The sequence below is a fragment of the Acomys russatus genome, chromosome 31 (genome assembly GCF_903995435.1).
Source record: "Acomys russatus chromosome 31, mAcoRus1.1, whole genome shotgun sequence".
Lineage (NCBI taxonomy): Eukaryota > Metazoa > Chordata > Mammalia > Rodentia > Muridae > Acomys > Acomys russatus.
Genome location: NC_067167.1, coordinates 17,826,055 through 17,839,279, shown reverse-complemented (window position 1 = coordinate 17,839,279; position 13,225 = coordinate 17,826,055). Strand labels below are relative to the sequence as shown.

The 13,225-nt window shown below is 44.1% G+C and overlaps 1 protein-coding gene across 1 annotated transcript in view; it reads left to right on the top strand.

The window, feature by feature from the left end:
* Window positions 1-13,225, top strand: part of Plxnc1 (plexin C1) — a 153,200-nt gene that overhangs the window by 82,184 nt on the left and 57,791 nt on the right. Inside the window, exon 10 of the mRNA XM_051139846.1 lies at window positions 11,296-11,435. Within this exon, the coding sequence (XP_050995803.1) occupies window positions 11,296-11,435 (140 nt within the window). The remainder of the gene's footprint in view (window positions 1-11,295; window positions 11,436-13,225) is intronic.

The window sequence follows — 13,225 nt, the reverse complement described above, 5'->3', positions numbered from 1 at the left end:
AGCCGTTCAGAAGGCCCCGATTCCTGCCTCATGACTAGTCTGTCACTCTGACGTCTCCATTTGCAGCTATTTAAGGTCAAGTGTCAATATAAATAAGTAGCACGTTTTTAATCATTACTGAAAAGTTGATAGTAACTTTAGGTGAATTAAGTAGCAGGCTGAGGGCCCGTGAACCCAAATGGATTATGCAGTTAATTAAAGCATCAGAGAACCGTGGTGTGCCAATATCTCTGGCCTGTGTGTCTCTGAGGCTTAATTAAGTGATAGGCCACTTCTCTGTCCTCCGCGGTTTGTAAAACTAAGATACAGTGACAGGAGCTTGGATGGAGAAGAGAGAAAGCCTTTCCCTCTTAATTAAGCTTGGTGGTGGTTGTTTTCAGTTTTGGTAAACTACAGGGAACATGAAATTTACCATCGTCCCTATTTTCGGTGTATAGTTGGTAGTGTTAAGCGTCCCTCCGTGTTGTCTGTGCAGCCACTCACCAGAATGATTTCCATCTTGCCAAACGGAAACTCAGTGCTCATTCAGTAACTCCTCCCCTCCCCTCCCCCCTCCCCTCCCCTCCCCCACTCCTCCCCTCCCCTCCCCTCCCCCTCTCCCACCCCTCCCCCACCCCTCCCCCACCCCAGGCTCCCGTGGTAGCCACCATTCTTCTATCTTCTGTCTCTAAGACATAATTTACTGTAGCCATCTCGTGTGAGTGTTTGCCTTTCGTGACTGGCTTACCTCATGGTGCCCTCAAGGCTCATCCATGTTGTAACACAGATTGGGCTCTCTTTCCTTTTAAAGGCTGAGTAATATTCCAGCATATGTATATAGCACATTTGATTTACATATGCCTCTACCTACAGGCTCCTGGTTTGCTTCTACAATTTAGGTATTATGACAAGCATTGTTAAAAACACAGCCTTTAATCCCAGCACTCAGGGGGCAGAGGCAGGTGGATCACTGTGAGTTGGAGGCCAGCCTGGTCTACAAAGCCAGTCCAGGAGAGCTAAGGCTACACAGGGAAACTCTGTCTCAAAAAAACAAAAACAAAAACAAAAACCAAAACCAAACAAACAGAAAAACAACACAGGTTTATGACTTCCTCTTAGAGCTACTGTGTTTAATTTTTTTGATCAACACCAAAATATTAAAGACTCCTGGATCACACTGTAATCCTTTTTTTTTTTTTTTAAGAGCCACCATCCTGTTTTCCATGGCGGTTTCACTAGTTGAGACGTCTACTAATAGCACTTGCGGGTTTCTGTTTTGCACATCCTCACTAACACTTACCTTTTGGTTTGGTTTGGTCATTACCAGACTCACAGATGTAAGTTTGTATTTTCTTCTCCTTGTGATTTGTGGCGCCTTCTCATTTGCTTGCTCACCACTGGACGCCTTCTACTGAACTCGTTTCCCGTTGTTTTGATTGGTTAACTCATTTTCTTCCTTTGGGCATAAGAAGTTTTATTCTAGGTTTTAGCCCTATAACAAATATGGCATTTGAAAATGTTTCTCTCCCATTCTGTAGGTTACCTTCCAACTCTGTTGAGTGTGTGTGTGTGTGTGTGTGTGTGTGTGTGTGTATGCGCGTGTGTGTGCCTGTGTGTGTATATGCGCGTTTGTGTGCATGTGTGCGCACGTGTGTTCGTGTATATGTGCGTGTGTGTGTGTGTGTGTGTGTGTGTGTGTGTGTGTGTGTGTATTGCTAGATCTCAAACCCAAAGCCTCACACACAGCAGGCAAGCACTCTATGTTCAGTTACATTTCTGGCTTAGTTGTTCTTTGATACAGAACTTTTAGTTTCAATGGAGTCCAATGTGTCTATTTTTTTCTTTTGTGTCTTGTGCTTTGGGGGTCAGGCACAAGAAACGACTGCCTACACTTACGCTTTGACAAAGCCTTTCAAACCTCATGTCTTCACTCATTGGTGCACACCTTGACCAATTCTTGAGTCTGTTTTTGTATATGTGGTAAGCGAGGTCCTTCCACCTAGGGATATTTGATTTTTCCAGCCCCATTTGTTGAGCACTCTTTCCCTGGTTCGGTAGCTGTAACATCCTCACTGAAAATCGCTTGGGCTTGTATGTGAGACTTTGCTTCTGAGGGCTCTTTCCTGTTCCATTGCTCTGTGTGTCCGTCCTCTTGTTAGTGCCATATGGTCTAGTCTCACAGTGTTTTTAGTATGCTCTGAAATCAGGAAGTGTTAAGTCTTCCAACTTCTTCTTTTTTTTTTTTTTTTTTTTTTTTTTTTTTTTTTTGCTTTTTAAAGATTGTTTATAAGACAACAATACCTAAAACTTTGACTCAGTTTCCTCTGATAGTACCGCCTTGCAAAATATAGGTGAAGAGTCCTGCTAATGATGTCAAAGGTCGAGGTGTAGAATTCTCATTACTGCAGGACTCCCCCAGGCTGCCCTATTATAGCCTCATCTGTTGCCTTCTCCCACCCCCCAGCCCTGGAGCCCCTCGACCACTAATGTGTTCTCCACTCCTATGGTTTTGACACTTGAAGAATTTTATGTAAATAGAATCATCTATATGTACCCTTTGGGAGATTAGTTTTTTCATTAAATTTATTTTTGTGGATACATAAAAACATAGAGTATACATATTAATGGGGTACACATGGTAATGTGATGCAATTATCTGGAAATTCAGCTGAGTTCTTGTATAGCACTCTGGGCAGAGACTTTGTAAATGTCTTAAAGAGAAGGGTGACGTAGTCACGGCACCCTGGTTTCCTGTACTCTGCCTTCCTGTGCCTTCTTAACTGTGATACTGTGGTTTAAAAAACCAGGGTCACCCAAGAGAGAAGGCTGGGTCTCAAAAAGAAGCCAAGGCCCAGGCTTGCCTCCAGCATTTCTCTACGTATTGCCCTTCTAAGTCTGGAGAAAGACATTTTGTTGAGACCGAAAGGTTCACTTTAAATGTGTATGACTCAGAACACAAATCTCAGGTTTGGTTGTGGGGGACTGGTATGCTGCCTGGCATAGAGATTTCCCGTGCTCTCTCTGTGAAACACCGCTGTCTTTCATTTATCGTGCAAATGTGAAACTTTCTGGTTTGCACCGGTAGTTCTCATGTCAGCCTTGCATGGTGGACCCAACGGTTGAGGCAGGGAAGCCACTGAGAGCTTCTTCTTGACTCTGTATGCCCATATCACCTAGGCACCAAATGCTTCCTGTGTGTCAGGCCCTGGAAAGGCAGCAGGCACCGTGTTAGGCTCTGAGATGCTGAGATGCAGTCAAAGCTTCCCTATAGGAACTCGAGCATCTGCTGTTTGCTGAACTCCATGGGTACCACATGCAATACACAAATGAGTCAAGTCTCTCTCTATATATAAGTCCTAAGACTCTTACCCATGAGAACACCCATAGCAATGCAAGATTAAAAAAAAAAAATCTATATAAGAGCAGAACCTGAATGTACAAAAACTCAAAGCCTGCCTATGCCCAGTATCTTAGTCCTTAGTTTTTCCTGTTTATTTAAGCCCTATGCCTGGTGCTTAAACCCAATCATTGTGATTGGTTAAGTCTTTGATGGATGGATTGGCTGATGGATGGAAATGACCTTTCAGCTCATCTCACAGGGGCAAGAGACATCTAGACAAAATAAGATAGAAGTCTGAATATTCTATTGCTAAGAAACCATCACAAGCAAGTGTGATCATGGCCAGAAAATCCAGGAAACCCCCAACAATTCAGTTTGTCTTGACAGAAGAGGCTGAACGGGCAGGAGCCTGCACATGTTGGAGTGTATGGCCCTGCCCTTTGGGGATTTTGCCTTGCAAATTCAGTGGCAGTGAAAAGCTATTCACTACATCTATTTTAGTGTTCAGATCTGATCATCTAAGAATGTGGTGCTCGTAGGAGGAGGATTCCGGGTTCAATCCCAGGACAGCTGCCCTCACTTAGGATTCTCATGACACTAAGACATAGTTGGTCTAGGATACCCTGACTCAGAAACATGAGCCCCAATTTGTCAGGGGACTGAACCAAAGAAAATTGGGGAAGCAAGCCCTGAATGTCATCTGGCGTGGAGTGGGGACAGCTGTGTGCTGCAAAGTCAATCTTCCTCTCTCTTTCCTGAAACCATGAGACTGCTGATCCCATGCCCTGGCTGGGTGGCCACCTTTCACTCATTTCCTACGCATCTTTCATCTGCTGCCCCCACCTGCTGAGGGCAGGTGCAGCTGCCCCTCCTGCCCTCACGGAAGGCTGTGATTATATATGGTATAATGTAGATGATTTCTGGTCATGGTTTTGTTTGGTGGTTGGTTGATTGGTGGTTTTGTTTTGTTTTTGTTTTTGTTTATTTTAGGTCTTTGTTTGTTTTGTTTTTACTCAAGACAGCGTCTCACAATGTAGCTCTGGTTGTCACTGTGTCGACTAGGACCTCACTATGTAGACCAGTCTGGCTTCAAACTCACAGAGATCCACATGCCTCTTCCTCCCAAGTGCTGGGATTAAAGGCGTGCACCGCCACGCCCAGCCTCTGTGGTCACACTCATTACGCTACACAATGTGCTTATCCCTATAGGGCAGAAATCAACCACATTAATCTATGTCTCTGTGCTAAAGGAATTTATATACACATTATTGTTCCCTTTTCTTCTGGATTCCTTCATGATTTTCCTCCATGACTTTCGAATGTGTGCTTTAGTGTCTCACAGACATACCAAATGGGCCTTTTCAAGAACTTTGCCTTCAGAAGAAAAATTAAATTTAACATAGTCAGTCTCTCTCTCTCTCTCTCTCTCTCTCTCTCTCTCTCTCTCTCTCTCTCTCTCTCTGTGTGTGTGTGTGTGTGTGTGTGTGTGTGTGTGTGTGTGTGTCCATAGCTCCTATGAGCCTGGCACTGTTCTGCGTTAATTCCATTCAGAGGATGTTTGTTGGGCAGGCACAATACAGACCCTCAAGGAACTTGCACTGTCAAACTTAAAATGTTTTGGAGTGAGGAAGTAAGATTCTTTGTCATAAAAAGTTGAATGCACATAACAGGAAAAGAGGCTAGAATAGTGGCAGCTAATCTTTCTCAGGCCCGTGTCATATCCTGAATTCAGTGTCTGTTTATCTGCGCTTAACAATGCCACATTTCACAGGCATAGCAATTTCGCCTCAAAACCAAAATGTAGATAAGAAATTTGAACCCGGGTATCTGATTCAAGAATTTGCAGTCTTAACCACTACCCTATCTTATAGGGCCTAAGTTAAAAACGTGTTAAACCACACCAGGTCGATGCTAAAAAGCCTCTCTAGAAGGGAGGAAACCCTTACAGATAATGCAGGCTTCTCTCAGGATTAGACTAGACTGTCACACTCTGTCCCATCTGTGCCCCAGCCTGGAAGGGAGTTATTTTCATGGAAAATGGAGGAGAGGGAGTCAGCTCAGGGTAAGGTCTAAGAGAAAAGAATGAACCCCAGGAAAGGCCAGGCGTCTTCTCCAAGCCAAGGAGAACAGAGAAGGCCCCATTATGAGCCAGCGTGGCCGCAAGGAGAGTTGGTCAACAAAAATCAGAGGGTATCTTAAAAGCAGGGTTAAGAACTGTGTTCTTTGGTCTCAGCATTCTGGTCACTCAGGCCTGGTTATAGTGGCTACATTCAGGTTCAGTGGCCAAGGGTCATTTGTGGAATATCCCTGGTAGCTCCACCCCGAACTGTGCCGGCCTCACCCTAGAGTTAGTTCCCAGGTCACAGAAGCAAGACTTAGTGTTGCCCAGAACAGCATGGGTCCGTTACTGTTCCCTGACAGTTTTCTATCTATAACCTGAGGCATTGCTGGCCTTTGGCAGTTTCTAAAACACACTAGAAGTTACATCCCAAGTTCCCTGGAGCCTGGTGCTGGGCCTCCTCTGAAGGGGTCCTTCCTTGGGGGACCGAGCATCAAATGCATTGCCGAGTTCATTGAACGTTCCCATGATTCTTTGATGGAATTGTGTTCCATTCTTTTCTTTCCATATCTCATTTCCTTTTACTCCTTTCCCATCTCCACTGCTGGTCACCACTCTGCTCACTTTATACATATTATTAATATATCACATCTGTCCTCTTTTCAGTCATTAGTGAAGATGTTAAATAATTCCAAACCAAATACTCACCCCCGTTGGGCCCTACAGGACACTTTCCTTTAATTAGTTGTATTACCTTTCATCTCTCTTATGTCCTTTGACTTTAGATTTCCTGCCGGTTTTGAATCCATGTGACTTTCATCCAGTCCTGTTTGAACCAATTTCACGAGTGAAAATCTGAGCGATGTTTTACCAAGTGTTGTTTCAGGTCCAGACCTACAGAGAGCTTCACTGTATTCAGATTCCCCCCCCACCCCCCCGCCAACAGATGAATAGAGTACAGTTTACTGAGCCTTCCTAATGGATCTCTTTCCAATAGTCTTTCCTCCACGAATGCCACAGTAATTCTAGTTGTGTTGGTGTCAGACTTCAGAAAGGGTGAGTCTCAGAGAGAGTTTCTATTGCTGCAAAGCAGCACCATGACCAAAAGCAAGTGGAAGATCAAAGGGCTAATTTGGCTTATATTCCCACAGCTCTGTCCCTCACTCAAGGAAGTCAGGACAGGAACTCAAGCCGGGCAGGAACCTGGAGGCAGGAGATGAAGCAGAGGGCACGGAGGGGTGGGGCTTACTGGGTTGCTCCTCATGGCTTGCTCAGCCTGCTGTCTTACAGAACCCAGGACCACCAGTTCAGGGGTGGCCCAACCCACACTGAGCTAGGCCGTCCTCTAAATTACAGCTGGATCTTATGGAGGCATTTCCTCAACGGAGGCTCCTTCCTTTCAGACAACTCAAGCTTTTGCCAAGTTGATGTAAGACCAGCCAGCGCAAGGTGCTTCTGTTGTGAGAGTTGGTCGTCTCAAACACTTTCAAGAACTGTTGCAGATGGTTATTCACTTTCCAACATCTGATAAAGGCTTGGTTTAAAAAATAATAATAACAAAAATAAGCAGTTATTCTACAAACCACCTAATTAAGATGCTTCTCATGTGCTTTCTTAATAAAAACAATGAGAAACCTGAGCTCTTTTTTTTTTTTTTTAAACAAAATAATTAAAATTTATCATCACTTAAAAATAACCCTTGGGGGCTGGAAAGATGGCTCAGAGGTTAAGAGCACTGGTTGTTCTTCCAGAGGTCCTGAGTTCAATTCCCAGCATACACATGGTGGCTCACAACTATCTATAATAAGATCTGGTGCCCTCTTCTGGTGTGTAGGTATACATACAGTCAGAACACTGTATACATAGTAAATAAATAAATCTTCAAAAAAAAAAAATTAAGAGGGTGTTGGGCCAGGACAGTTATAGTCTGTGGTGTCTTGATTGCATATGTGGAAACCTTGGGTATAGGAAAAAGGATGACCCTGTAGACCTATGAGAGGCCCTGGCTGTATCCAACCCAACAGCAGTTTTCAACTAACTCTTCTAGGTGAGCTTGAGGATTGGCTACATCATGTCAACCTGTGAATTAGATCTAAAGTCACATTTAAAGTATGGTGGGTGAAAAACATTGTGGGAAGATTGTTCTCTGCCCCTTTGATTTCACTGTGTTTTTTAAAAAGTCATCAACAAATATAAAAAATATTTTTATGACTTGTTGCAACCATAAAGTATAGCTACATAGCCGTCCTATCTTGAATAACAAAACGAAAACATTTTCTTACATATTTTTACTGTCTAGGGGTGGGGTCATCCTCATAGCTCTTTAGCCTTGTAACTAAGATGAAGAAAAATTCTCCCGGCAAAGGGAATAACTAATCTGGCCCTCTCGAGAAACAAACCACAAGCATCTGCTTCCATCAGATAGGCCAGGCCTGGGCTTAGTCCTAAATGACCAATGGAGACTCCTCTAAACAGTAAGATTTTAAATCAAAATCCTAGTGAGGTTGCAAGGCTGCATCTACCGCAGGGGAAGTAGGAAGTTAAAAAGATGTTATCCTCTGATGGTATTTCTAGACCCATTTATAAGTAGAATGTAACTGGTCTTTTGTTTTCAGTAGTTACCAGCTCTCTTTATCTTGTACTATGAACATGGAAGTAGCATGTGCGTAGCAGGTTTTTAATTTTTGCTTTGTCAGACAACCACAGTATAAGTATAGGAAGCATAGAAAGTAATGTGTTGCCTGTTGTAGAGGAGAGTTACGGTCCGGGAGCACAGCTCAGCAGGCAGCGCTTGCAGCCTGAGTCTCCAGGGCCCCGAAACCTAAGGAAAGCCAAAGGCTGAAATCCCAGCACTCCTACAGTGAGATGGGCAGCAGAGACAGGAGAGTCCCCAGAAGTGTATGCAGCAGCAAGCGAGGTGGAAGTTGAGGATATACACATGCACACACACACAATCAAATATGCACACATACGCACGCGCGCACACACACACACACAAACATGCACACACAAACATCTACACACATGCACGGTTTAAAAAATATTTAAACACAGACACCCCTTGTTTCTCTAAGAAGACAGTGCTCTCTTACAGAACGGGGGCTGCAAATGTTCTCACGACAGTGGGTCTCAACCTTCCGTAACATTGTGACCCCTTTAGTATGTTTCTCATGTTGTGGGGGCCCCAAAACATAAAATTTTTTTTCTGTAGTCATAACTGCAATTTTGCGACCATTATCAATCGTAACGTAAATGTGTGTGTTTTACGATGGCCTCAGGCTGCCCCTGTGAACTGTTTGACCTCTCTCAGGGTCGTGGCCCACAGGTTGAGAACCTCTGCTCTACAAAGAACCAGGCAGTGTGTGTGTTTTTGGTTGTGCCGGCTCCACTGTTCCTGTTGTAACTATTCAGTTTTGCTGGAAGCAGCTGGAGATGACACATGCGTCTGGATGGTGGCATGTGACGTGCATTTATGGGTTTCAAATTCTATTCTCTTTTTGACATTCCCCGCCCCTCCCCACCCCACCCCACCTGACCCCCCACCCTTGGGACATCCAAAAACAGCAGACAGGATTTGACCCCCAGGCTTTTGGTCTAGTCTGAACATACACCATGCCCACACTCATCCCGCACTTACCCCGTAGGTCCCCAATAAGTACTTGATCACTTGGCTGTCACCTCCAGAGCTGCACAGTAAGCCTTCTTATACAACACACACTTGACATTTGCAAGGGATTTAACTTGAAGTCGCTGCTAATCCCCCCCCAATCCCAAGTACCCACTCTAGCAGCCCCCCATAAAATGCAGTCAAGTATAACAGAATAATTAAAGTGACCCTTTCGGGCTCTCAGGGATTCAATAAATACAGGGCTAAAGTCCTTTTTAAAGTGATTAAAATAAAGTCTACCACGGGAATCAATTCCCTGCCACTTACATCATCGCCGTGGTGACATGAATGATGGATTTACCATAATCTGCAAAATCAATCCATAGTGATAATGAGCGATGACTGTTCTGCCATAATAGCACCTATGTTTGCCAAGACAGCAGAGTGAGAGGGTGCTCGTTTCAGTGGGATGGTCAGTGCAGTACACCAGCAGGGCTGTTCTTAGGGACCTCACAGCAGCAGACCACCTTTCTGTCACCTGGAACAGCAGGGGTCAGGCAAATGCTTAGTGACCACAGAAGCTGGGCCAGGGACTTAGTGTCCTCCTAATGGACTTCATCCTACAAAATGGCTGCTCTCAACCTTTGTGCTTTGGCCCGGTGTGACACAGTGATGCTTCTCTGGACAATTTGGTCACTTTCGAATGCTAAGGGTGTGACCATGAATACACGCACCGAGATCCACTGTGTTTTCTGTTGGCCAGAATCTTGGAGTAGAGAGGATCTGTAGAAGAATAAGAAGATGGTAGCGTTTGAAGGAGAGACGAATGAGGAAATTGGGTTGTTTTGCCTTGAAAGGGGAAAACAGGGGCCTGAAGGGACGTCCCCAGTGGTTAGGAGTACTTTCTTTTTTTTTTTAAGATTTAGTTATGTATTTATTTATTTATTTATTTATTTATTTATTTTATATGGGTCTTTATCTGCAGAAGAGGGCATCAGATCATATTATAGATGGTTGTGAACCACCATGTGGTTGCTGGGAATTGAACTCAGGACCTCTGGAAGAGCAGGTGGCGCTCTTAACCTCTGAGCCATCTCTCCAGCCCTAGGAGTACTTTTTGTTCTTGCAGAGGATCCGAGTTCAATTCTCTGCACTAGTGTCAGGTGTCTCTCTAGCTGTAGACAACCTGACACCCTCCTCTGGTGTCTGAAGCAGCTGATCGCACATATACATATAAATTATAGTGTTAGAAAAGAAAAGAGAAAATGACTCCTGACTTCTTTGGGATTTGTAGGAGAAATGGATTAGAACTTGCAAGGGGAGAAGTGGACACAGGCCTGAATCCTACAGAAGTTAGGCCTCAGGTGACCTCATGGGACTCAGTCTTTTTGTTTGGTTTTAGTTTTTGGTTTTCTCATGACCAGGTTTCTCTGTGTAGCCTTGGCTGTCCTAGACTCGCTTTGTAGACCAAGCTGGACTTGAATTCACAGAGATCCGCCTGCCTCTGCCTCCCGAGTGCAGAGGGATTAAAGGCGTGCGCCACCACACCTGGCGGGACTCAGTCTTGATTATATATAGGTCAGAGAAAGCAAGAGAGTGGGTGGTCACACAGAGTGTGGTAACTGCCAGTCACGGAGATTGCATGGTTGTTCACAATGGTTTTTTTCTCACCTAAGTTTTTAATACTGAGTGGCTTAAAGTTGGTAGATTTCTTAGAGCCCCGTCCCCCCACAAAACTGGAACGGCCTAATTGAAACAAACAAAAAAATATAAACTCCTTTCTAGGGAATTAAGTTCACCGTATTGGCGTTTATATCAATTGAGTGATGGGTCTGTGCTGGCTGGCCTCCACTGGGGCGGGGGTGCGGGGGCCGCCTTTCCTTTGTCTTCACTTTCCTTGAACATCAGGAGCCTCAGGAGATGGAAAGGCAGGGAGCCTGCCTCAACTCGAGTGACAGCCCACCCCTCAGACAGAATATCGGGGCTCTCCAACTGCTCTCTCCACCGTCTTGTGAGACAAAGACTAATTGGTTTGGCCTCGCGCTGTCACATGTCGCGAGTCACAAATCTTCAACCCTCTTCCTCGAATTCATTGATTCCATTACACACTGTCTGCTTGTGTTTGCAAAATGTAATTTCCTAGTGAGTTCTTTGAACCGCAGCACACCAACAGGTGTGTGCGTGCGTGTGTGCGTGCGTGTGTGTGTGTGTGCGTGTGTGTGTGTGTGTGTGCGTGTGTGTGTCTGGTGTGTATGCAGTGGTGCCATTTTGTCACTTTGATCTGCTGTTTTGATCTTTCATCTCCAATAGGTCTTCTACATTAAGGCCATTGAGCCACAGAAAATATCGACCTTAGGGAAAAGTAATGTGATAGTTACGGGAGCCAACTTCACCCAAGCGTCGAGTATCGCGATGGTCCTGAAAGGAAGCAGCACATGTGATAAGGACGTGTGAGTAGAAAGAGTCAGGCCTGGTCTTTGGTCAAGAGCCTATGCCAAAGCAACGCCAGCACGCGCTTGCGCCTTCTGTAGCCACGTGATAGTCAAGTAGTTTATGTATTAAGATTACAAAGAGCAAGAGATTTTTATTTTGATTCATTTGAAGTGCAGGTGGGAGACTCGGGCTGTGTGTTACTTTCCCTCCCTCCCCCAATTCTTAGTCTACAACAATTTCAGGGGGAGCCTTGATTGGTTTTCAAAACAGAGTCAAATACACACACACACACACACACACACACGTTACAATGGAACTAACTTAGAGATATAGTTAGATATTTAGTATAGAAACTGATGGACAGCCATGGAACCGCTCTTCAGTATGCTACCTGAAATGGGAAGAAAAAAAAAAAAATAGAAGTATAAACATTGTTCATTGTAGGTTTCTTCTCTTGACTGGCTTGATTTTTATTTCAAGCAATTAAATTATTAGGATATAGATTAGTAGTAAAAATAAAATGCCCCAAACAAATACCAGCTGACTTTTCATTAATACCCTTAAGTGAATTATTAGACCTTCCTGGGCCAGGGGAAGGGAGGTGGTAGAATACTGGCATTATGTAATAATAACACCATGTCAGATAACTTTAGTTTTCTGTTTGTTAACTTTTATAAGTTTGGACTAATTTGAAGTTAAAAAACATAAAAATAAAAATAAAAAATGTTGCAGTCAACATGAACCATAATGCTGAGCTTATTTTCATCGTGGAAATGCGTTTAAGACAATCTGCCAAAGCGGATTTGTAGAGCACTCTGATCTGCCATACTTATTTAGCGAACTATCTGTTTTAATTCACGGGCTGCACATCGCTGCCCCTCCCCACTGCCCCTGGCCCCGCCCCGCCCCTGCCGCCCCCTGCCCCCACCCCCCATTGCAGTAAGTCTGGGACACCCAGGGTCTAGATGGGGAAAGCTACCCATCACTGGCTTTCCTCTGTATCAGAGTAAATCATCGCACATTAAAGCCTGTATCGACGCAACCTAGGTAGCTTATGTGTGCCATTTATCCTGGTTAAATACCTTATCGCAAAAAAAAAAAAAAATTCTCATTTCTGTGTGGCGAAATCTGTGGCGTTAGACACCTGTGCACTCAACGGAAGGCAATCAGCCTCACTGCGAAAGAAGTCATCTTTGGAGCATTGCCTGTTTCTGGCTCCTTATGGTCACATTTCCATTCTGAGTGCATCTTGAGATGCCACGGTTATTAAATTAAACGACTAAGAGACCTTTTCTGCATGCAGTGTCCCACCAACCACATCTGCACGATGAACCCAAGTTCACAAGCATTCGACGTAATAACCCAGTTAATCTCATACCTGGGCCCTGCTGTGAAATCCCAAGAACTCAGTTACCATGTTTTTTTTTTTTTTTTTTAAGCGAAGGATTATTTTTAAGAGAAAAAAGACGAGTGCAGTAGTGGAATGGTCTATATTCCCACCTCTCACCTTCAAAAAAAAAAATGTATAAACAAGTTTGTGTTTTAATGGCTTGAAAATAAGCTTCCTAGAGCTTTGCTCTAAATAAACAGAAGTCTTAAGATATACATCTGAGGCAGGGTATGTACAAACTGACGCTAAAGTCTTTCTTTTTTTTTCTTTGCGTTTTTAAAAAAAATTTTATTAATTTATTCATATTACATCTCGATTGTTAGCCCTTCCCCTGTTTCCTCCCATTCTTCCCTCCCTCCCACTTCCCCCCTTCTCCCCTCCCCTATGTCTGTGATTGAGGGAGACCTCCTCCGCTAA